At 41.3% G+C, this 26,462-nt stretch overlaps 1 protein-coding gene across 3 annotated transcripts; it reads right to left on the reverse strand.

The window, feature by feature from the left end:
• Window positions 1-738: 738 nt before the first annotated feature.
• On the reverse strand, window positions 739-25,939 carry pum2 (pumilio RNA-binding family member 2). Of its 3 annotated transcripts, none has more exons than XM_080452375.1 (23): window positions 25,795-25,939; window positions 23,756-24,119; window positions 20,089-20,157; window positions 18,842-18,947; window positions 15,609-15,796; window positions 15,353-15,516; window positions 14,643-14,985; window positions 14,452-14,545; window positions 14,187-14,294; window positions 13,605-13,735; window positions 12,911-13,034; window positions 11,238-11,378; window positions 10,209-10,526; window positions 9,623-9,850; window positions 8,813-9,080; window positions 8,202-8,331; window positions 7,858-7,992; window positions 6,547-6,684; window positions 6,247-6,372; window positions 5,828-5,899; window positions 4,601-4,722; window positions 4,008-4,200; window positions 739-3,321 (listed from the first exon to the last, which is right to left on the reverse strand). In XM_080452375.1, the coding sequence occupies exons 2-23, from the start codon at window positions 24,104-24,106 to the stop codon at window positions 3,190-3,192; spliced, it is 3,681 nt and encodes a 1,226-aa protein (XP_080308501.1). In that variant the 5' UTR covers window positions 24,107-24,119; window positions 25,795-25,939; the 3' UTR covers window positions 739-3,189. The 3 variants fall into 3 exon arrangements, with proteins under 3 accessions (XP_080308501.1, XP_080308500.1, XP_080308499.1); XM_080452374.1 differs by having other exon boundaries at window positions 7,864-7,992; window positions 13,605-13,744; XM_080452373.1 differs by having other exon boundaries at window positions 13,605-13,744.
• Between the last annotated feature and the right edge of the window lie 523 nt (window positions 25,940-26,462).

Below are 26,462 nucleotides of genomic sequence, written 5' to 3' on the forward strand. Positions count from 1 at the left end.
TCCATAGCCGTTGCATTACCGCCACCCTCTGTTTAACTAAGAGCACTTACACTCTGTCCCATATAAAAAATATACCTTTTTAGTGGAAAAGGTATAAAGCAGATGCTCCCCCCCCCTCAGGTCCTCGAGTGGCATGATCATCTTTTTAATGGTTCCACAGCCTCCTCTTTCTGACACTTCTGTATGGTTAAGATATGTTTTGAGAGCCAGACTTTCATAACAATCATGGATAGGTTAGGTTAATACCTCACGAAGAATATATCAAAGCATTTTGATCTAATAAAAATCCTATAAAAGAAAGGACAGACCTTCAATTGTTCATTTTACCAGTGTAGTAGTTCCATCAGCCATTTTTTTCCCCCTCTTTTTTATTTTTTTGGTTGTACATAGTGTTATATATTGTTTTTGGCTGTTTATTTTGTAATGATATTTGAACTGTGGTGCCACTATATATGCCTATGAATTAAATACCAAGGCCCTCATTGGAAACAAGTCCGCAAGGACTTTTATGAACGGACCTGTTAGACAAAGTATTTTAAATGTAACTGTGCTGTTTTACATTTTTTGCCTAATAAAATATTCAATCAATCAATCAATCACCACATTTTATTTTCAATTTATTAAATGCCAACTAACTTTCAACTCTAGTGTAACAAAAATTGTGGCATAGGGATCGGAGTGCTCAGACAACTTCACCATATGCACAGGTTTAAAAGAAAGCACAGCACACTCATAAAATGTTAGAAGAACAGTTTAATCATACATAGTCACAATTCTGCTTCCAAAAATGAGTTCTTTTTCTTCATCTAACATCTGGAAATGTACATAAGGCCACCTGAAAATGTACATGACTTTGACAGTGTGACAAAACTCATATGTTCATATTTATATAATTGACAATATTTTACATTGCTTTTGCTTACAAGGTAGCAGCTGTTTCAAAATACAGCGCTCTTCTGTACAAAAATAATTCTCGTCATATCCTGTGAAGATTCCATGGTAGCAGAGGACTGAAATGCAGCCTCATTTTAAGTACAGAGCATTGGTGGATTTTTCCTTTTCTTTTTTTCTTTTAAACTGTCACACATAATAAAGACTATAAACAGAGGATGTTACAGCTCCAGTACAAATAGAGGGCTGGCCTTTCCCCATTACAGATTAAAAACAAAAATCATGCCAGATTGTGAAGCCATAAAAAGTTCTTTTTTTAAAATGCTTGATCAAATAAACTGTATACATTATATTCAGGGGGAAGGAGTGATGAATATACACACATCAAAATGCACATTTGCCTTATTTTTCTCCCCCCCCCACTCCCCGCCCCAAAGTGTAAAAGACATCCCATTTACAGCGTCAACGTTTACAAATGTACAACTGTACAGACGAAATAAAAGCATCACTACAAATTTAGCAAGGCCTGTCAAAACACCACAACTAGACATTTCATTTAAACTAATAAACTTACACTTATTAACTGCACATATACTACATGTATTCTACAATTATTCATATGAAGCAAAAAATAAGCCATCACTACTAGCATTACAGGTGAATTGTATAGCTTTTGATAGCCCCACCAGCCTCCACCGACACTTGCATACCCAATCTAAAGGGGGGGGGGGGGGAAGGGGGGGAATAATAAAAAAAAAAAATCACAGAACCAGAAGAGATTCCTGCAACATCCCTTTCTTCCACTTTTTTCATTCGGATGTACAAACCTGGGATAAGCACCACTTCACCACTATATCCTGCTACTCTGCACATACAGGCGGTGGGGATACCATCACTTCTGCAAGCCCCCGTACCCAAAAGCAACAATTTACTTGTACATAAAGATGCTATACATTGCTAAACTACTTCTATGCAAGAGATGATATTCAGTACATAAAGATACCATTTTCTAGGGCAGTGTTCATCTCAAAACTACAAGACAGGTAAGATGTTGCACAAAACATGATAAAGAAAAAAATCATTCCAAGTTTTAAAAAACCTGCCACAGCATGCCAATGCATTCCCCACTCCCACCCACTACCCTCCCCCCAAGAAGCCCCCACTACGGTCATTTCTTTTTAAGATTACACCAGGTTACACACCTGCTATACAACCAAACCTCATGCTCTGCTACAAAGAGTTCTATTGATGGTTGCCCTTTACCTGGCATAAGCCCAGAGCGACCGCTGGATTTAGATTAAGACAGCCATGTTGAGGCTCAGTGGAAACATTGCTGTCAATCTGTACTGCTCAGTACCGACATTATTCAAATTGTTAAATCACGCAAACTACTGGCTGCTAGTCAACAGGGTGGTTAAGGGCAGAGTAAAGGGGAGAGGATTTAAAAAGAGAAAAAGGCAACAAAAAGCCATCATTGGACGACACTACCCAAAACTAAAGCACAGCTCTGTGACGCCAAGCACACAAACAGGTCTTGAGGACCTACACAGTAAAATCCGGAGTGTTAATTTAACTCTGAAAGTGTAAAAATTTACTGTGTAGGGATGCCTAAATCATTGATACAAGACACAGTAATCATCTGAATAGACAGATGAGGAGCTTCTATCTAGCCATACTATATAGTGCTATTCAAAATGAACCAATCAGCTGCTTTGGCATGGGCACCACACTGACTGTGCATGGGTTAACATAAAGGTCAAATATTCAAATGCCTGGCTTTTAGTTAGAATAGCTGATACAAGTCTGGGTACAAAAACAAGTGGAAATCATTTTTCTTAAAAGGATCACTCAGTTTGGCCATATAAAGTCACTTGCTGGTGTAATTGTAAGAATTGCAAATTTCAGCAAATGTGTATAATTTTTCTACAGAGAATTTACAAGGTAAAAAACTAAATGTACAAGATAATATGAAAACCAGTCAGATACATCAATTACATAATAAACAATGGGTTTGTGCTTTACCCAGGAAACACGGCCTGCGGGGCTGTGTCTCCTCTGGTGACCACGCAAGGGGAACTGCACCAGGGGACACACAGTGGCAGGGGTCAGACGTCACAGCATTCTTAGGTGAAAATTTTAATAATCTTTTTTGGTAATTCCCCAAAAATGGGACAACAGAGGGTGTTATGGTTAACCCCTATGGCTAAGGGAGCGTCTCTTACAGAAAACGGGGCAAAAGAGGGGGGGATTATGAAGGAGGGCTCCAAATGTGGAATTGTTTAGGGGGAGCCAGGAGGACTACATGAGGCCATTTGTGGGGCCGCCGATTGGACCAAGATCAGATCCACTCTTCATGTAGTACTTTTCTAGCTTGGCCAGAATGTGCTTCCCATAGGTGTACTTGCGTAAGGTGGCGATATGAGGCCGAATCTGAAAAGGAAGAGAGAGCAAAGTTAAGTTCAAAGTCATTCTCGTTTTACCTCATCAAAAGTCAATAAGACTCATTTCACAGAGTCCAACATCCAGACAAGAGGGAAATGAAAAACATGACTAGAATTCAAAAAAAATTAAGTCTGACTGGCCAATACAGATTTTCTTTCTAAGAACAATAATTGATAGCAAAAACTATTTAAATTAACTTTTCTTTCATGGAAAATTTTCATTCAATTGGATGTTCATTTAAATTAACAGAACGGTATTGCTTTTTATTTCTTAACTTAAAGACTGATCAAATATGATGTCAGTTAGGATTTGATGATGCAGAGTAGATCAAGTTAACAATAGACTGCATCACGTTGCGTTCTTAGCTTGCCTTGAATATCCATTCTTTCTTGACACGCAACAACCTACGTAGTATAAACAAAGAGCTATAAAATCTGGTGCCTTGTCCAAATGAAATGCAGAAAACGCATGCAAGGTTTTTGATTCAAGAGCACCCATTTACTTTCCTCTTCAACCCCCCCCCCCCCCCCCCCCCTTTCACTTCATTTATTCCAAAAGAGACAATGGACTGCATTAAATATTGTATGAACACCATTATCTATTTTAGATTAATCGGATGTGTCAACATCTTGATACACACACACACACACGTCTAGAATACACCGCACACTAACCTTGTGCATGATGATTTTGCGCTGAGCGGGTTCTGCCATGTCAATCATCCTCTGGACAACATAGTTGGCATACTGGTCCTTCATCATGGTGTACAGGGCGCTATGGGGGCCATCTTTCTGACAGCAAACCTCATCTATCAGCAGGGCCCTCTCCGCACGCGAAGAGTGGATCACGCATTTCTCAACCACATTACTGAGGTTGACAGAGAAGGGAGTTCCATTAAACATACAACAAGTTCATTGATTGATATTAAGCTTCAGGTTGTAGGGGTTGGCCCAGTCAAGCTGTCCAGTTTTCTTCTGTCCATGTCATTTATTTAGGTTGTCTATCATTGCGTTATTTATGCAACCCCAAAATACATTTTATAGTCATTATTTGAGTATTCTTTTGTAAACACTACTATAAATTAGTTTCCTCTCCGTCACATGTAAGAATTTGCTATGCTTACAACTGATGATGGAAATTGCAAAATTCTTTGTGGAAAAATAGGCCCACCAGAGGGGTTTTCGTGAACCTGCCTGGTAAATACTACGCTTCTGAAATGTACTACATGGTAGTGGGAAGTGCATTACCAGGTTAGAACTTGGCATACCTTGCAAATTTGTGCTGGCTCAAGACAAGAACCTTCCCGCGAACCTCCGCAACAATCTTGCTTTTGTCCTCTGGTCTGCCGTGCTCCAGCACATGCTGGATTACGTAATTGCCGTACTGATCCTGCAGGAGGTGACAGAGAGGCATCAGACGTGAGGCATCATCAGTGATTTAGGTGTGCGTCTTTAATGTACTACGAGAACTAGCGTGACACCCCTTTTGTCCCCTTTGTGCACTACTCCCCACCCCATCGGTCCCAATTGATGTGAAATCATCATGCATTGCTTAAGTGACAAAACTATGTGTGCACGATACCCCCGCATGTAGTTGCAACACCTAATATCATTACATCATCACTGCAGAAGGTCAGACAAAATAGATGCTGCTGCTGCTGGTCCGGCTTATGTTGCCAACTAAGCAAACACAACCAGTAGCATCTTTGCCCCTTCAGAAATGGGTGATAGACAGTTACTGTATGGGTGTGATTTTAGTGAAGAACTTACGCCTGAAGCAGTGTAGCGGTACAGACACACAAAAAAACTAAAATGGAACAAAAATGAAACTCACCTGTCCAAGTAATATATAATAACACTCTTGAATTGAAATACACAGTATCTTAGAAACATTTACATTTTCTGTGTAAGCATAGTTGCGTTCCCTTTGGACCAATGTGAATGATTTGCCTTGTCATTTCCTGTCAATCTGCTTTGATGGAAATGCCTGAAAAATGTCTACACTTTTATTCAGAAGTCTGACTTCACGTCAAGAGCACTCAAGGTTAAACAAATGAGAGCAGCGTTTGTAGAGCTCTAATGTATCAAAACGCACTCTTGGAGTGCTTCTTGCTAGCAAGTACAGCAACAGTTACAAGGATGAAAGCAAAACAGATTGATCAGGAGACACTTCAGGCCCAAAACGTAAGGATTTTTAGAGAGCTGCAAAGCGAGTGCGGTGTCAATAGTCTGTGGGAAGAGGCAGCCTCATTGCTTTTTGTTTTGTTTTGTTTTTTTAAGGCAAAGCAAGAAGGGAAAGAGTGGGAAGAGGGAGGAGACGGCGAGGAGAGGAGGAGGAAAGGATGGCTTTTGCGGTGAGTTAGAAGCCCTGCAAGACCTGGGGGACCTGGAGACGTTGCTACGGGTTAGGACAGACAGACAGGAAGTGATACAGGAAGGAGAAAGGGGGAAAAGAGACGGGGACATCCGCGAAGAGGGAGGCAAATTGCTCTGACCTTGAACAGTGCATCGCTGGACACTGTATAATATGTTTTGGGTGTCATCTCCAATGATACGCCTTGATATTTCTAGATGGAATAGGTGGGGGGGGGGGGGGGGGGAGGAGGGGGTTGGATGTTTCAATAGTCAAGTCATAGGTCAATCGTCATGACAGTTGGCATTAAAATTACATCTTTAAATTATCCTTACACATTTATTCTAGCAGACCACATACTACACAGCAAACAATGACACGCTAAAAAAAAAACACTATGAAATGCCAAAACAAAAAAGGAGACATGGAGACATGCGCATACACAAGACAAGCATAACTTACAAATGGTCCAATCACGTCTGGGGAGACATGAGTGCTACATGGCATTTGTGGTTTTGGGGGCCTGGAGATGAGAGCAGACGCGAGCAAGGACATGCTTACCTGGCCAAGCTGTTCAGAGTGCTGATGCAGTTCTTCGAGGATGGGCAGCGTCTGCTCCTGGGTGCAATGCTCCAAAATCCTCTGGATTACCCTGCAGCCGTAAGGGTGGGTTGAGAGTACAAACACCTAGGAAACAATGTGAAAAAAAATAAACATACAAGTTGAATGACACCCACTACTTAGCAGCAGTGTAATAAACTAGACTATTTAGTTTTTTTAAACTGATGACAGCTTTGCCTGGACTGGAAAGACTAGGTATTAAGATTACATATTAAGCGTCAATCATAACGAGGTCCCCACCTGTCCCTGGAAGGCATCGATAATGAATTGTAGGGCCTGAGGCTGGACACACTCTATGCACTTCTGCACAACGTGGTTTCCGTTCTGGTCCTTCACACACTTGAGCACATGGCCGTCCAGCTCACGGACAATGTCACTCTGAAATGGAAATGAGGTGTGAGGATTGCTGCTTGAATATTAGGATTGCATAGGTTCAGCAGGAAAGTAAAGGTTGAAGAAAAATGGTATTAAAGGGAATACAATTCATACAGACAAAAAAAATGCCCCGTCTGCCTTTATGCAGGGCTTTCTCTTGCCACACACATACGGTCTATGGCCGACATGACATTAACCCGGTTCATATTTTATGTCAAGATCGCTATTTTGAGATAACACGGTGAAGACAGTGTTGCAGCCACCAAAGGTAGTACCCAAAAAACAGTAAGTAAAGGTTGTAGTTTTCACATTCACAGAATCAAAGTTTTTAGCGTATTGTATTGGTTGATATAGGCCCCGACCACATCACTGTCCAGCCAATAATGACAGTAAAGCACACGCTCTTGTGTAATATTTCTTAAACACAATGTAGGCTATACTGTCTGTCAATACATAAAACATTGTGCAGTGTCCAATTCAGTAGATACTGTCAGTAGACAGTAAACAACAGTGTGTACCAGCAGTCACATGATACAGTAGTGATAACAATTACATGTTCATAATCGTTTATTTTTTCTTTTTGGTAAGCAACGTCTTTGGTAAGCAAGCTCTTACTATAAACGCACTGTATGACGAACTACGACAAATGTTTATCAATGACCTATTTTCACTGATGAGAATGACACGCTAACTAAATGAAAAGTAAGTTATGACTTATATATTGACACTTTTGTCAAAGAATAAAAATGAGACAAAGATGTTAAGAGATGGAGAAGACTTTTTTTCCAGGGAAATTAAAAATAATAAAAACAGGTTAGGGTTATCTTATCTGATTTGAAACAAAGGTTATGCCTTTTAATAACTTTCGCGCTTGCTCGCTCGCTCACGTTGCTCAGCTTATGGGAAGATATATCTTAGATTGTGTAAATAGCGAACAAAAGAAGGTTGCTGGCCAGTACCTAAAAACGAAAAACCCACTTGCCTGTTCGGGCAATATTCTTTTTACTTGCCAAGGGTCACCCCTTTACCTCAGAGATGCAGAGAACACAACAAATATTTTTGACATAATGATGCACAGAATTCTCAGTTTTAGGCGCGCAAACAACATGTGTCCCTTTAAAGATAAACCGGTAATCATATATTTTGGAAAACAAAAGGAAGTGAAAGCTCACTTACAATTACCTGCTGGTCAGAAGAGATGGACTCCAGGGCTTTCTGGATCACCCGACAACCGTACATCTGCAGAGCTAAGGGCAGGACGTGTCCACGGATACGTGTCGCTAAGGCCAGCTTCTGATCAGCACTCCCAAACTGTGGGACACAACATCCAGTGTATTGCTTCAGACTGGATACTTTTGAATCATATTTATATTAACATATTACCTTATTTCAGATGTTTCTTGCAACATCCTTAATTATAATGACGATGAGGTAAGGGGAAATCAACACCTTAGGTGAAATCTTAAAGAGAAAAACCTAAACGATTAATGCAAACTAGGCTCTGATCTAGAACTTCTAACCTCAAAGAACTTCTGGATTACGTAATTCCCAAACACATCTGTCATCAGCTGGTACGCTGCCTGTAGAATCTCTCCAAACACCATCTGCCTCTCAGCCGGGGTAGCTCTTTCCAGCTTCTGTTGGATAAACCTAGCAGAAAAGGATAAGCACAACAGTATAGAGATGATCAAATGAAAATTCATTAATAATGCCTTGCGCTGAAGACTGCTCTAGATGAGGAGAGATTCATGCTCTCAGTAGCAAACTAAAGTTACATTTGGTTTGTAATTAAACTGAATAGTATGTTGACCATAAAAATTGCATAAAGAAACATACCCAGTTCGATTCTAGCTGCTGATCTTTTGTTGCATGTCCTTTACCTCTCAGCCCCATCTATGATGCTATTACATTTCCTGTCTCTCTTACTATGCCATCTTTTTAAAGATAAGACATATTTGAAACAGTTTACCTCCAAAAAACTGAAAGTAATATCTAGATTTGGCTAAATTTATCTTGAAATCTGATATAACAACAGAAATAGGTAAACATGGCAAGATACGCAACAATATAAAACACAAAATAAATCCATGTGAGTTTGACAGCGTGTGCAGAAGGTGCGTCTTCCACCAACCTGGATCCGTGCTGGTCCTGAGAGAACTCCACCATGTGTCCTGGCAGGTCGCGGAGCTGGAGGTTGGGGAAGCGGTTGTTACGGAAATCTTCCAGCAGGCGGCTACGACCGGAGGGCATAACGTCAGAGCGGCTGTAGCGTGGGCGAGATGGAGGAAACAGCTGGCTACTGGAGTTGAACAGGCTGGACGTGCTGCCGGCGCTGCGGTACTTGGCCTCTGCTCCTGGGGCTGCAGAGATGTAGCGCCCGCTGCCGTTCGTCAGGCCACCTAGTATTGACAAGAGAAATTTAGCAACCGGACATTATGCTGGGAGATGTCCTAAGACCTTTTTCTGTAGGATTAAAATGTTCAGATCAATAAAGATTTATTATTTATTGACAATTACCATACTTGAAATGTGTCACTTTTTTTGTGTACCCTTCCTAGATACACATGCAAATAGCTCCCTAACTTTATAGGAAATCTAAAATCCAACAAACTATTTTTTTTAAAGTTATGTTATCATTGCATTTTAATGAACTTAAAGCGCATATTTGGAAAGTCTAGCCTAATAGTCCTTGGAGCAAAGATCGATTTAAATTCAAATGTCCATGACTTATAAATGAACAATGTTTAGCCAACACTGACTAAATTAAATCAGGAATGTTTTAATGACTATGGCGAAATCGTACACACGTGAAATGTGAAATGTAAAAATGGTAAATGAGCCATTTTGTATTCCTATATTATGGCTGAAGCTGGCAAGACTTCATATGATTATGTATGCCAGGTATAATAATATCCCCATGAATAACAGGAGACCATCTTACCTAGGTGAAGGCTAGAGGAGGACCCGTGTGAGGAAGGCAGGGAAGGTGGGGGGGTGAGTGGGGAATGGCCTGGTGTCAGGCCAATGGGGCTGGGGGAGGAAGAGTAGCCCAGGCTGTTGTAAAAAGGCTGACCAATGGGAGTTAAACTGCTGCCACCTCGCTTGTACAGATCAGAACTGGCCAACAGGGAATCCCTGCGAGATACACTGCTACTGTTGGAGCTTGATACTGCAAGGGAGAAAAAAAAGAGGGACAAGTTTTACGCAAACTGATTGGACACAGTAAAACAGCCATCTTCCCATAGACTGCATTCAGAATGCACACAAATGCCCTCATTAATTAAAAAGAATTAGTACATGCCAATAAGTAAGACATTTACATGATTCGCGTTAATGCAAAAATTCAAAAAAGCCATTTCCATAATCTTTATATTGGCTTAACCAAGGTATGACTGGATTATTACACTTGGAGAACAGAAACAGTGTGTTCAAATTCAAATACCTGAATACAATGCAAAGGCCCAGAAAGAGCTTTCAATTTCAAGACGACTGATTTGTGAAAGCAAAAAATATGTTTAACCACTAACCCGAGGAGCCAAAGCCCCCGAGAGCAGAGCCAAGACCAACGCCAAGGGAGCCCCCGGTGGTGCTGAAGCCCAGAGAGGAGCTGGGTGGCGGGGCTGCAGAGGTGTGGGAGAACAGGGAGCTGCTCTGGGAGGTGGCGGGGACTGACCCTGAGCCGTAGAACGAGCTAGAGGGCATGCCGCTGTTGGACTGCTGCTGCTGTTGTTGCTGCTGCTGCTGCTGTTGCTGCTGCTGCTGCTGCTGCTGCTGCTGCTGCATGGAGCGATACAGCCCATTGGCCCCTGACATGTTTCCAGAGCCAGACGCCGACGCTGCGGCCGCTAGTTGAGGGACGGCGAGGGTGAGAAATAAGAGAGGTGGTTGGAGGCAAAGCTGTGGTTAAACCAGGACAATGTGGTCCAGTACAGCACAGAGTAATTGACAAATAGGGAGTGAATGCACAGTTGTGTAATGGTCACTAAATGCATACGTTTATTACTGTAGAAATTCATATTAGATAGGTAGTTTGCCCAAGAGTTATAAGCATTTGTCTGCATATGTAATAGGGGCTATTTAATGTTCCAAATATGGAGCTTTTTCCCAAGCACAGTGAAGCCACACTGTTATTAGACCGACTCTTGATTCATTTTAAGGTTTGGTTGATTGGAATTTCAAGATGCATCATCTGTAGGTATAATCACATATAATACAAGATGCCATCGGCTCTGTGCATAACTGTAGCCCCGGGTTTACCGAAGGTGGCAAACCCCTTTCCTGTTCAAATAGCTTAGTTTGAAGATTTGAACCTGACATCTTCATGTGTTGACAGCTCAAATCGGCTGCAGAGCCAATAAAACGAAGCTATTGGAAAATGATCTCAAACAGGAAACGGGCATGCCAAGTTTTGGGAACCCGGGACTACAGTTATGCACAGAGCCTATTGGAAAGACATTTTAATTCAGTGCAAGTTTTATATCTGGTCACAATAAAATGTATGGGAGACATCAACACCCACAGAATATCTACATTGTGAGGTAAGCTAGCACACTCACCAGCCTGTGCTGCAGCAGGATTGATGAGGAGTGGGGTTTGAACCAGTCGGACAGGTCCACCCAGGCCAGCACGGGCCCCGGGGTTCATCACAAGAGTTCCATTCTGGTCATAGTACGCTGCAGGGGCCAACACCTGATAACCTAGGAAGATATGAAAGAGAAGTTAGTGGAGACTGTAACCGGAGCAGTGTTCAAGAACAATATTTGCCACAAGAACTTGTAATAAACACTGGTTACTTTTATCATATTAAGTGGCTGTGGTGTTTCGTGCCAAACACTAATTATCTTTACCATTTAATCTCAAAGAGGTTCTTTTCCATTATATTATCTAATTTTCCTTTGTTTTTATTTTTTTCTCATACGATATCCAGCATTATAGTGTATTTCTTGTTGTGGTGTTATCACAGTCTTGCAGACCTTGCCACACTAGTATTTTGCTGCTTGTGCTTGTAGTGACAAATAAACTTTTGATTCTTAATTTTTCCACAAGCGTTCAAAAAAACAAAGCCTTGCTGAAAGTGCACCTGATTGCGATGGTTTCATTCAGTAAACAATTAACACAGCTGTCCTGAAAGTTCCAACCTTTGTGAACTTCCTTTCGGTAATCATTGCCCAGGGAAACTACATAACCAGAGAAAACCAGAGAAACATCTGTCCATTCGGTTTTTTTAAAATTAATAGAACCACTCTTTTTTTTCTTTTCTAGTGGTGTACAGCTGACAGGATGTTGACACGGGTCAAGAAGCCCCGCTCCCTTCCAGCAGCACAACTCAACTCCCATTGGAAGTCAGACTCAGAGCGATAGATGTGCCCAATGGAATAATGTTTCAGACAAATAAAGGAATATAAATTTGATTTGAATTACTGGCTTGCCCCGTCGTAAAGTGGAATGCACAGAAGTAAACAATGGACCAATTCCAATACTTTTCAAACCCATCCTTCGTTTTTGGCCCAAATGAGAAGAAAACACCTTTAACACCCCATCCGCACTGGCAGCGAGCGAGAGATAAAAAGTCATTAAAAGAAGTGTTTCAATAAGACTGTCCTGAAGTACATGCGAGCGACAGCTACTATGGCTGAGTGGTGTTCGTTCTGTGCGCCGTGCGAGTCTGGCGCACGCGCAGTAGAAGGCGTGAGTATATCGCCTCGTGGCTAATGAAAACCGGTTTGCGCATTCGCGCCGTTTACAGGGCTAAATGTGGGAGAAATGGCAAACATTTATTCATTGATAAAAGTGGAGACGCATGTAAAGGTGGAAAAGACTGCTGTGCCACGAGTTGACAGTCCGCACACATACAGGCTGCTGGGGCCTGGCTTCAATTAAAGTAGAGAAGATATTGAACCAATGAAAGGTTATTGACAATAGCTTAGCTTATGACTAAACAATAACTACCGGTATATTGGATCCATTGGAACATGAGTTTTTTTTCTCATTTTCTGAAAAGTAAGGGTTTTGGACATACAAGTTTTCCACCCGCCAGCAACGATACGAAAAGTCTGTTTCAGCCTCGTTCTTGAATGGAACTGTGCTGCACAATACATTAAGATTACCGGAATAGTATAGTTGGGGTGTTTTTGTTGTATATAGATTAAACCAAAACTGCCTAAAAATAGTTAATGCTGTGATGCTCAGTGTACTTGATGGCTGCCCTGTTGGAATACAGTGAACTGACCTGACATGCCTGCGTAAGCCAAGGCTGGGTTAGCAGCAGCTGCTGCTGCTAGGGACTCCTGCTGACTCTGCTGACTCTGCTGACCAGGTGTAAGGGGGCGTTGGTTGTTTCCTGTGCGCATCACCTGGAAAGAAATGCAAGGTTATTTATGACACTGGCTGGCACAATATAGCATTACAACACTTCAGTGGACCAATCTGAATATCTGAGTTGGGATTTGAGAAGACGATTTAATGTTAATTAATCTACTTAAAAATACCTACTAAAATCCAGTGCATCAATGAGCTGGAAAATCTTCAAAGTTCTACTAAGCAGGCCTGTGGCATTTGCAATGGATTAACTGGTGTTGTCTGCCACTTGGCGTGAATATCAAACCCAAGAAGGCCAGCTATTGTTGACTCACATTCTCAAATGCTTTGCTCAACTAGAGACAAAGGACCATCTCCCAGCTTTCATTGTTGAAACTGGGTCGAAAAAACCGATCCAAAGACCTTACGATGTCCCTTCCTATTGGGCGGTTACATCCAAAGTAGTAGACATTGCTTTGTTGGTGGCTGTTCTTCTCCCCATTCTAGCAACTACCTTGTATTTAATAGTCCCTAGATGATAGTTAGGGGGAGATCTCCGATCATCTGATAGTGTTAGGTTAGCGTTCATGAAAAGAAAACGTACAAATAACTACTATATCATCTACCTGCTGTTGGCCTGGTCCCTGATTGGATGCTTGTTGATTAGCTGAGTGATTGGCATTAGCTGCAGCCTGCTGCTGGAAGAGGTTGGCCGGGTACACACCCCAGGGAACACCATAGTACTGCGGTGGAACCACTGTAGGCCCTTAGGGAACAGATTAAGTTATACATATTTGACTCGCTAAAATACATTAAAAATAGTAATCATGTAGAGTGGTTTGTTCAGTAACAGGGGTCTCCCATCTTTAGTAAACGAAAACAAATGTTCAGGTGGGTTAAAAATGTAATCAAATCAGGAGAGCGAACTCCACAAGGATCATTTATCAGCTTGTGTTCCAGTTCCAATTTTGTCTACTTGTTTGTTTCATCACATCAGATTTCACGTGTTTTTCCTGTATCCCGTATGAGTTCTCCCTTCTGATTGGATGAAATTGATATCCCAACCTGAAAATGTATTTTCTGCTTACTTAAGAGCTGGGTGGATGGGGACACCCCTGTTATTGAACACTGACAATGTACGTTGTCTTTTTAGCAAATCTATACTCATACAGCACCGTTAAAGCCTGAAAGCAATGGTGTGAGCTAACCTGCAAGTGTAGCGGCTGCTGCTAACCCAGCAGCAGTGTAGGGGTCGGTTCCAGGTGGGGCAGCATTGATGACGTAAGGGTTTGGCAAAAATGCAGGAGCAAGGCCAGCTGGATAATAGAAGAATGACCATCAAATACCAGTTCAAATTTTACATATTGACAGTAAATGTATGCTGCCCACTATTCAACTTGATTCCTACAAAAGCAAATTGTATCAGAATTACACACACAAACCTAACCATCATAGCCATACATGGAAACATACCAAGGTGCTGCTGCTGGGCTGCAGCGAGCGCATATTGTTGTTGCTGGGCAGCAGTGAGCTGTTGAACAGTCAGATGATTTGATCTCTGGAACAACTGCAAGGAAAAAACAATGAAGATGATTTATGTTAGATGAACAGACTGAACACACATCCATTAAGGACCCTTATAGATGTATATAAATTCAACAAACCTGCTGCTGGGAGTTGTAGTCAAACAGGCCCACAGGAGTCCCAGAGGAGTCCACCTGGATCTGGTTTCCAGCATAGTCAAACTGCAGGGACTCGACGCCAGCTTGTTGCTCCATACCCCCCATGTTCTGGGCCTCCTGGTTCTGAAAGTCTTCATTAGGGGCCTTATTCTGGGCAGGATTTTGTTGCTGGAGGGCATGGGGGTGGGGGTGTTGGTGGGCATGGGGGTGGGGGTGTGGGTGTTGGTGCGGGTGGTGCTGGCCCATCATCTCTAAACCAGCTTGGCTGGGGCCCATTCTCTCTACAGCCTCAGTGGGGGAAGCTTGGCGACTTCCAGGGGTTGGACTGGAGGAGCAAGGAAGGGTTGTCAAGCACGATCCCTCATGTTTTATTAATTTAGTATAGATCTCTGCCACAGTCTGTCCATGGGAAATGTGACCACACGGCTATACACAGTTAATTATAAATATTTAGACATTTAGCTATAAATATTTTGACATTAAAACATTTAGATGGTTGGAAGTCCACTCCATTCTGGTTAATTTGCAGCACATACGCCGTTCTCTTAATGGCATGTAGCCTACTTTTTATTAGTCTAACATTCCTCATTGTTATGGTTTTTCTATTTCAACCAAAGTCTTTATACTATTACCAATAATAATGCAGAATTTAATGATTGTATGAGTATAGATTTGCTAAAAAGACAACGTACTTAAAGTCTTTGTCCATGCCATTGAGCAGGCCTCTTCCGTTCGCTTTAGAAGCATCGCTTTCCTCTCCCACCTTCATCTCTTGGCTTTTGTCCTCCTCAAAAGGGGACACCTTCTCTTGGGTGTCACCCTTTTCTCTACCATCTGGGTCAGCATCACCTCCACCCTGTGAGCAAAGAATGCAAGTTTCAGACTACCGCTACAAACCAAGATTAACGGTCTGCACTATGATGTGTCCTGGGAAAGAGAGAAACTTACGTAACCACCATTCCTGTAGCGGCCATCCATTTTGTCACCAGGAGAGGAGCTCAGGACATACTCCACCATGCTCACTCCCAGTCCTCCTCCTTCAGAGCGAGGTGACAGAACAGAGTTTGCATCTCCGTTCCCGTGGAAACTCTGGCCTGGTCGCCGCTGCACCATGATTGGCTGAGACACTGAATGATCTGAATGACAATTTGGTGGAGGGGTTATTAAGTTATAGCATATGCACATATACACGTCTCAGCAGCACAAAGGCTATTGTTTATAATGTGGTCAAAACACAGTAATAACTCTGGAATAAAGTAATGCTTCAGTATGGCTATACTGGTGCCAACAAGAACAAGACTGCTTAGTGCTGGCTGCCCTTCCCACTGGCTCCTAGTATGACAAAGAATACTGTAAGAGCCAAATGGCTCTGTGTCGTGCAGTATTCAGAAACTTCAAACTTACTGCGAAACTTTTCAACCTCAAAAGAAAAAGCAGTCAAACAGTGAGTGAGGGGTTCCCACTTCCAGTGAGCGCATCAAGCCAACTGCAGTCTGTATTTTTGTGTGCGTTTATTTAATCCGTAAATCGTTATGTACACCGACGCGTATATTCTATTCATTGCGGAACATTTTGCAGAATTAAACAAAATAGTCATCAAGCAGTGAGGGTGATTGTGTTATTGAACAAATAAAAAGGAAATATTGAGTCCATTCTGAGATCGCTATGAGAAAGTTGTGCAAGTTTCACCTGCTGAAATTGGCCCAGTTTGATGCTTTGCTATACTGCAGCCACAATAAAAAGACCGTCCTCAACAGCGGCTGAGAGTAGGGACACACAAAAAGAGTATCGTCCCATCCGAAATGTTCGTGCTTTGAGCCTTTCCTCAATTCACAGGCAGAACAGGGCAACATATAGACAAGATGAGGGGGAAAAAAAAACTAAAAACAATGACAACGAAAACACTTTGGGCACACCTGCACCCAAAAATCAGTCCAGTGCAACAACAATTTTCATTGGTCACTCCAATGCAGGTCTGTCAATGTGTGTGTAAATGAAATGCTGGAGCACCTATATGAAAATGTGCACCAGTGCAACTAAAAAGTTAGTCTGGAGCCCTGATACACCTGTACAGCATGGCCTTTTGCTTGGATTCTGGGACCCGCTGGGTGTACAAACAATATAAATGAGATTCTCCCTTAACACATCGACCGCCAGAGGTTAATCTCATAATGTACTCACCAGTGCCAAGGTGTTTTTGTTGTTTTTTTGTTTTTTTCATGTCGCCATAGATCTTGTTAAAATCCTTAAGATTGAGCTCTACACGGTCTGTTTACATCCGCGAGATCTCCCTGTATCTCCCAGTGAAGATCGCGTGTCAAACGGGGCATCCATGTTGTAGTTAGAGCGGATTACGTTAAACAGTGAAATGCGAGGAGAAAAAACTACAGGAAGAGAATTGAGTTTCAGTTTCGTCTGTAGAATGGGAGCGGGCGTGATCGTCAAAACCGGATCCCAAATAATTCTATTTCCGGTCATCAAACCGGAAACGGAAGTGGATCAAAAAAATTCCGAAAGTGAACCCGGAAGTGAATAGCGCGAAAAGACCGTGGACCGTAGGGCTACGGTCTCGGCGCTTAACAGTTGGATTTAACGGACTGTAGGACTACGTTCTTGGCGGTTAATGTGTTAACTGCTATCCAGCCTTCAGTGTGAATGTAACGGCATTGCATTCACAGAGTTACATTAGCCAGATGATCAGATCTCCACCTACCGATATTTGGTGACATCAAAATTCAATGCAGTGGTTAAAATTTGTTGTGACACAAAAAAAAGAAAAAGAGCATTGCAGAACCAATGCTAAGACTTTAGGATCGTCTTCCACATTGGGACTAGGGATGTTCCCAGCGATTAATTTCACTGATGTGTACACATTTCTGAAAATGTTTAGATTATTATTGATTTATAAAAAAAATTACACCCATAACATAGCCAAAACTGAACACATTTCGATCGAAGGCCAAAGATATTTAGAGTATATGAAAATGTTTATATCATTGGAATTTTACACAGCTGCCTGCACCCAAATAATTAATTACATAATGCCAGTGTGCTGCGCAAACGTAGGTCAAATCAATTATGCTGTCACTCCAGCAGAGCCAGTCTGAAGCACACTACTGACTGACCAGCTCCCCTTAAAGTTTAAACCATAACATACATGTAGTATTGGAACTTCAGTTCTGATTAAAAAAAAATTTAGACCTACTCTGCATTCTTCATGTTCTCACCTCAAACGCTGTATTATTTCATAAAATCGACCGGATCACTGAGGCAGCAAGCAGCCCAAGGTAACATGGGAGATTCATATCCAGGTGTTTATATTGGATGTGATTTCTCCATCGCGATGCTTTCCCCATCAAAGTACTCACACAAACTTTGCTATTTTTTCAAACCGACCAGTGTCTGTAGCAACTAGTTTCACTCACTGCACTGGGAAGTGAACGATGCCAGGCAGAGGCAGCAACTATAGGTGACCAGCACTGCGCAAAACAGTGACAGCAGGCTCCACAAATCAACCATGGTAATACTTAATTTGCATGCATTTGCTTATTTTGTTTGTTAAAAGCAACATTTTATTAAGACATGGTTGAAATATGTGTAATAAAAAAAGTAAATATATCAATTACAAATATATTTAAAGCAGCACTTTTTTAATGAATAAAAGATAGATTTTGTCCAATCTGTATGGTGGAGTATGTTAATACAATATAACTTATACAATTGGGGTGGTTGAATTTAGTCTCCCTGCTCTTCTATTGAGACGTTTAGATTGTATCAAAGGTCATGCCTCACCTAGACACAGGATCTGACAAATTTCAGGATCTGATGGTCAAGATTCAATTTATCCCCTAAGCAAGCAGGCAGGCTCCATTAGCTGAATGGTAAAAACTAATTCAGGACTTGCGCAGGAAACCGGGTTCACATCCGGGGTAGAAGAGGAAAGTTACATAGTGCAGCTTTAATAGAATAACCACATTTTATTTAGTTAACGTTTAGTAGGGGCAGAACCGTTTATCTGCATATCCGCCCACATCCCTAATTGGGACAATGGGACCAAGCAGGCGTTGGTTTGTCTGCGGCCGTTTCCCTACCGTTCTAACCACGACATTGAATTTAGAAGGTCACAAGACATATCGGTAGGCAGAGATCTCCAATCGTACACAAACACAAGAGACACTCACGGGATGTTCCCCATGCATTGTCCCTCCACTCCTCTCCAAGAAGCATCCCTTTCCTTCCATCCTTGGCCAATTCATCAGAATCCCAGAGCTTCTTTGCTGGCAGAAGCTATAAAAAGAAAAACAATACAAATCATCATCCTTATGATAATCTAGTGCGGCATCATCCTAGTGCTGCAGATGTTAAAGGATAGGTTTAAATAAATGATCACTAGAGTGCAAATATGTTTACATATATTAAATACAGTGTGAAAGCCCACCTGAAATAAGAATGTCTAACCTTAACTATGGAACACAACAATCCATATCAAATTCAGCCTACTGAAACATGATGAGCTTCCAACAAATTCGGACTGCCAGAGTATTTTCATTAAGTACTCCCCAGTGCCAGCGATTTTTTTTATTTTTTTTATTTTTTTTTCATTTAAGTTTGTCTGGCTGCGGTTTTAAACACACACCACAGATCGACCAGCAGATCCACACCTTGATTACTCGCTCACTCGCTCGACCCCCCCCAAACAGGCTCAAACAGTCCATACGTCATATCCGGATGTGACGTTTTCGCAGATCGGCGATCGGCCTTCAGTACGATGTGATACACGACGCCGATGACTGTTCGTCATCCAGACTAAAGAAAATAGAACTAGAGCTCTCCGCTTGTTTTTTATACCGTGTGAAAAAATGTGTTTTTCCCTATTCTCGCCTAAAATGCCTAAAAAAGAGAACCGGAAACCGGAAACTGAATCTGCGTCATGAATCCGGATCCGGGTGAGTGTGAAAAAAACAAAAATAGTATCTGATGGTGAAAAATAAACAGAACAGCGCGATCACAGATTAAACAATTAAAACGCTATCAACGCGTCTAACGCGTCGATGGTGTGGGTGGATTAAGTAGCAATTGACGCGTTTTCGAGTCAATGGCGTTAAAAGAGTGAAGCAGGCTTTGTTCAAATTTTTTTTTTGAAAATCGTTTAGAACCCAAGATTTGCTGCTCCATTCAATTCTTGGTTAACTTATTACTTAAAAAGGCTGTATCTCGGCTCCTGTGTACTTTTTTTTTACCCGCTATGATTAGCAACCATCAGGGGATCGATCATACTGGAGATAAATATTCGGTGACTACTGTGACTACTTGAAAAAGGTAAGAAAATCCCTGGCACAGTAGGCGATTTTTTATTTATTTTTTAATTGGCACTGAATGAGTGAAAAATAATTAGAAAAATATACACACATACACTAAAAGCCCTTACCTCTCCCATGCCTCTGGACTCCAAAGCAAGAGCTTGAAAGTCGTAGTTCATCTCATCCGCTGCACGGACCTGAGATCAGCGTAGGGGAAAGCTATATTAACTCACAGGTTCATTTTATTAACACCATCGAAATCTAAGAGATAGAGACAGCACACATTATATTTGCCACGCAGGAAAATCATCATTGTTAATTTAACTAAGAAGGTGTACAAATGTAACCAATTGGATACAGAGTTAGAAATGATAAATGCACACTGAGGATTGTTAATTTAACTCAGAGGGTGTACAAATGTAACCAAATGGACACAGAGTTACAAATGTAACCAATTGGATACAGAGTTAGAAATGATAAATGCACACTGAGGATTGTTAATTTAACTCAGAGGGTGTACAAATGTAACCAAATGGACACAGAGTTACAAATGATAAATGTACAGATAAACTAATGAGAATAAGGGATTGATCACCCACATTAGAATTTTTACCATCAGAAGGACATTCATGAAAAATGAAAGTTAGCACAATGTAATCCCATTCAGTTAATGAAATTTCAGTGAAATGTTTATTTAGGTGGCGATTTTTATACGTGTTAAATAACTCTAATTCTGATAGTAATCATTGCTATAGAGCATTTGTTCAAAAACAGGGGTCTCTCCAAGCTCTTTGGTAAACAGAAAATTCATTTTCAGGCAGGATAACAAATTCATCCAATCAGGAGAGACTAAAACTCATACTCGGATACAGGATAAACAAGTGAAATTGGAAGTGATTAAACACATAAATGAGTAGACAAATTCGGAACTGGATCACTATCAAATTAAAGCTGATAAATGGGTTCGCTCTTCTGACTGGATGAAATTGGTGACCCACCTGAAAATGTATTTTCCGTTTACCAAAGAACTGGACCAGGGAGACCCCTGTTACTGAACAAACAGAACAGAACTTTTGAACCTAAAATTATCACTTGCAGCACCTTTAAAATTATGTTCTTCTATTCTCTGCCTCTTTCAAGAGTTGTTCAAACACATTATGAGATTATGAGTATGATTTTAGGCAGTAAATTCAACTCAAGGCAGGGCTCCTGAGTGCACCCATTTTGGACACACATGCATCCAAAAAACATTCATTGGTTGCACCAGTGCACCTTACATTTAGCAGATCTGTCTAGGAGTGCCTATGTGTGGGTGCACCTAAATGATATGCTGGTGCACCTATATGAAAACGTTGTGCACAAGTGCAACCTGAACCAACTAAAAGGTTTGTCTACTCTGGTGCCCTGCCAAGGAGAACAGCACAGTTTTATACCTTTTATATAGTATATCACAAATAGAATTGTGTAAGATGTACAGAAGTTGGTTGTTCATCAGCCTGACATCAGATTACATTATTTCAGACATTTAGAACCGACACGACAGTGATGTTCATCATGTTCATACTAATCAGTCTACCAATGGCCAACAAAAACAAAATACAAGTCAAATCTTACATGCTGTTCTTTCAGTAAAGCTAATGCGGCTTATCTGTGATGCAAAAAAGGGACACCAACTAATTAAGACCACAAAAAATATGTTGAGCACAAATCCCAATAAAGGAAATCAGTGATTTTAGCTTGCACCACAATTACAATGTAATAGTAATTGAGTACTGAAATAAGCAATGCACCATCTTCACTGGCCTATTGTCATCATCCACTCATATCAGGTTATCAGCCAAGCCACGGCCTTTTGTGCGATTGATGACTAGCGCTATATAGGCTCACAACCTCTGTAAAACAGAGACACAAGACAGCTTCTATTCTTTTTATCAGGTTGACTGTATACACAGTGGGACTGGGGGAGTGGGTTAGCATATAGGGGCTTGGCTGAACAAAGGTACAAAGGTCTCATATGGAGGGGTGGGGGAAAAGTAGCTGGGGAAGAAGCTTGAAATCAATGAAAATGAGCTGATCACAATGATGCCAGGTGTGACATCAGTCAAGAATTATTAGGTTGGCAGGCTCTACATAGTACAGTATCTAAATAAACGTTGGTTACATAATGAATCAACTCGGGTTTCCACTAAGCATAAGGCTTAACGGTCTATTGATTTCCGTGGGGAAAATCGCTCTGCATTTGAACCATTATGAGCAGTGGGCAGCCACCTAGCGGTGCTCATGGAGCAGTTAGGGGTTTAGTGTCTTGCTCAAGCTCACTTCGACCAAAAGCCAGGAGGGGTCAGGGATCGAACCACAGCGGTGACTCTCCCTCGTGAGCCACCGCCGCCTATACTAACTACACACATTTGGTCTGCTGCATGTGTGTGTGGGGTGAACGCAATAGCCATGGCTCTTAAGGTGCATTTACACAAGAAGCAAAGATATTTCGCATGATTCATCCATGTGATTTTGGTCACAAAATTACGTGTTCGCATATTCTCGCATGCTGTCAATTACTGTAAACATATGATACAGCATAACATTTTAATAAAGATTTTAAACTAACAGTTTTGAAATTAGTCAAGACTGACCAACTACATGGTTTATGTCTTGACCGTTACAATCAAAGACGCACACCGTTTTTCTCCCCCCACAGACAGCTCTCCTGCTCGGGATGACCAAGGAGGAGCTCCTTGTAGGCAAATAAATATTTTTGCTCCCATATAACAAAGAAAAAAATGTCAATGGTGATAATGTATAAGCCTCTATGTAGTGTTTGTAAACAACTAGCAGGGCTTGGAAACAGAGCATTAAATGGCTTTGGTGCCAGTCGTTACCCACATCCAGTGCTACAATAAGAAATTGGAGTCATTTCATCTAGAAATTGCAACTAAAGTGCCAATAATGGATGGTGAAAAGACCATGGTTGTCCCCTGAAAGACAATTCCACATACCCCATATAACAGTCCTATTCGTAGGCTAGTACCATACTGGCCTACGAATAGGACTGTTATATTGAGTTAATCAAAAACATCCCATCTCCCAAACTATGGGGTGAAAAAAATCTAAACTAACAGAGCACCAAGACCATTATACTGTACACCTATTGGACGAGTATATGGGTATTTAAATCAAAATCAAGAAGCTTTAAATTACAGTATATGCACATTTTCTAACCAAGATGTCAAGTCACAAACAATGAAAATGAAAGATTACACTGATGTTAAATTTCACATTTTAAATCAATACAAAGGTAGGGTAAGTGATATATATATATATTATTTTTTTTAAAGGTTAAAGTACTATATTCTGATAGTAATCATTGCTACAGAGCAGGGGTCTCTCCAGCTCTTTAGTAAACAGAATATAGTACATTTTCAGGTTCACAACATTTAAGCCAATCAGAAGAGAGCACTGAAAATGCATTTTCTGTTCAAGAGACATGGGAGACTCCTTTTACTGAACAAAGACTCTATAGCAATGAGTACTATAAGAATATAGAGCTATTTAACACAAAGTAAATCACTTACCCTACCTTTAAAGTAATGTGCGCCATTCTATTTACAATGGGCTTAACATAATATAATAATTGGAACAATTAGCAATAGATAGGATCTATATATGATATATATTCATAACTGCATAACTCATTGGATCCCACACTTGATGTATCTTGAAATAAATAGCAATCCTTCCGTCTGGCCTGCAATAAATTGTTAGTCTGCTGTGAAATTTTTTAACAAACATTTGTACCTGATCAACGTGATTGCCATCTCCAGTTGGCCAGCGATGCTTGCTGGGTACACATCCTCCAAGTTGTTCCCCTGGTTGCCTCTGAAAGAAGTACCCCACTGTGGCATCATCCTGAGATCGCCCACTCAGTGGAGGCTGTGGGGTTCCTGGGGTAGAGTTGACGCTCCTGTCCATACCCTGTAAATGTGGTCCTCCAGGGGCTTGTCCAGCTCCCCCAACTGTAGCTAGAGGTCCTCCTCCATGTACTCGGACACCCCCGGTCTCAGGAGCACCATTTGCATGCAGCATCCCACCTCTTGTCTCCTGCCAGCCCACGTCATTCATACCTAGGATGCTGCATGGAACGCTCATTCCACGGGAAAGCCTATATGAAAACAGACAAAGAGGTTTAGCTGATTCATTTTTAAATGTAGACAATACATTTGGCCTCATGAACTTTGAACCTGCCATCCCTTTTCTGGGCATGTCATTATATAGGCGAAAATTGTCACAAAGAAAATAGCAGATCTACAAGCTTGCAACATCACTCATGAGTTTGGCCATCAGCTATGTTTTTCTATTTGAAAACAGGGCATAAGTGGTTAAAGCATTGTGGTATTTTTTTTAATGTCAGATAATAAATTACACATTTGGGAAGCGTTCCCATTTTATCAACAACATATATCAGGCCCAATTTTCTCCTTTTGATCTCTTTTAGCCTTGCCATGCTTTTTAAGATGTCTAATACTTATTGATTTGTTAGATTGCATAAAATGTTTCCAGTGAGAGCAAAACCCCATGCAAATTTAGCTGGGAACGTAAAATCGGTCAGGTTGTACAATGTCAATAGTTAAATGAACAACACCGTTCATCGGTGAAACCCTTTCCTTGACGGGATCTGACTAATCCCCGGGACATTCAACCCGTGCCACGAACCCCTTATTTTTTAAGGAGTTCTGGTCCTGGTGTCCCAATTTTTTTTTTTAACAAATAATATTCCTGATTGGTGTGATTAGGTGCTATTTTGATCGCTGCAACGCAAGCAGTGTAAGATGTGGTTACGCGAGTAGCGAAGACAAAAACAAGTGGCTGTCAATGATGGTGATGCCTCAAATGTTATTAGCCTACATTTAACTGATGAAACCTTTATAGTAATGGTCGATGATCGTTGTATCGGCCAGAAATTAAGCTAATAAATCCTACCAGAGCTTGGGACTCGTGTACAGACATTTGTCGTGTGATCATTGTTTTTGCCCTGTTCCTGCAAATGGACGCGTTCCAGCCTTAAACATGCTAGCTGGCTAGCTAACGCGTTAGCTCCTTTTAGCAGGTCCGCATTCTTCCTATTACCAGTTAACATTGTGGTCACTTTAACTACATGTTACGCTTGGACATAAATAACCAGTGTTGTTTGCTTTTCGGTCAAGTCATTTGTTGTTGTTAACCAAGTTGGCCAGATTCACGTATATAGGGCACGGTTAGCCATAGTCAGGTGTAATGTAAACCAGTTAGCAGGCCTCTTTATTCTTTCATGTTTATTATGACCAGTGAGACATCATCACAGACCTGCTTGCTGTGAATGAATGTCCAACTGCGCTCAGTTTCATTGGCTGAACATGTGAACTAACCAGTCAGCTAGCAAACAAACAAAGACACCATAACTAGTTAGCAAAAAAGACAGCCTCTGTTGCTAAGTTACAGGCTTTTTTAATGTATATACTCGGGTCGCTCGACAAAAACATGACACGTTTTCGCCCAAAAGCACACGTTTTACGGTGAACAAAGTGTCGACGTGACGCTGATGGACACCTTTTTCGGCTGAACATTGTGTGATTTTTGTCGAAGCGAGACCAAGTATAACACAAACCACGAGCTCAAAAACATCAAGCAAACACTGTGTGGCTAAAACAACATGGCCCCTCTCCAGGTCCCAAACACAGGGGCCTACACCGCTAAACAAAAGGGGAAACACACACACCAAGGCATTCATGTTCTAAATAACTGATCTGCAAAAACGTACTGTAGCTGTTCGATTTGTGCGTCTAATACGAAATACTCACTGACACGCTGTCGTGTTTAGGGTCTATCTATGCTTGTTGCTGCACAGTCAAAGCCCCGAAATCTGTCTTGTTTTGTTTCCGTTGGAGGAGAGAGAGCGGTGATTTAGCAGCAAGGGTTTGTAACGTGTAGCCTCCGAAGCTAACAGTTTGCATACGCTACTAACGCTAGTGCCCAGTGTTGCCAGGTGTTGCGAGAGAAATAAGCAACCAGGTCGATGAAAACAAGCCCAAAAGAAGCGACCGGTTTTACCTTAATTGAACCCTATTACATCAGCTATTTGAAAATAGCTGATTTACAAGCTCACAGCTTGTAGATGTGCTATTTTCTAAAAGAATACTGAAATAAATGTAAAAATGTTGAAATTAAACACCTTGTGAAACATTTTTAACAACCCCAATCTTGTACGGGGGTCCCTCCCACAACATCTTTTCAGATGGGGGTCCCCGGACAAATACATATTAATTGGGGGTCATTCACATGAAAATGTTTGAGAACCACTGGTTTAAACAACATTAGGAAACAAGCCCAAAAAAACGCAACTAGCAATATTTAACAAGCAACTTTACAGGAAAAACAAGCTCAAATTCGCTTATAATAAGCAGACATGGCAACACTGCTAGTGCCCCTCCCACCTGGTGTATTTTACTGTAATCTCGCGTAGCCAGAC

Source organism: Gymnoscopelus braueri (assembly GCF_963280865.1).
Source record: "Gymnoscopelus braueri genome assembly, chromosome: 16".
Classification (NCBI taxonomy): Eukaryota; Metazoa; Chordata; class Actinopteri; order Myctophiformes; family Myctophidae; genus Gymnoscopelus; species Gymnoscopelus braueri.

Coding starts and splice junctions, on each gene's coding strand:
- pum2 (XM_080452373.1), bottom strand. CDS start 24,106: ATGAGCGTTCCATGCAGCATCCTAGGTATGAATGACGTGGGCTGGCAG. Junction 9,851..10,208: donor CGGGGGCTTTGGCTCCTCGG/GTTAGTGGTTAA, acceptor TCTCCCTTGCAG/TATCAAGCTCCAACAGTAGC. Junction 4,723..5,827: donor CCAGCGATGCACTGTTCAAG/GTCAGAGCAATT, acceptor CACCTCCTGCAG/GATCAGTACGGCAATTACGT.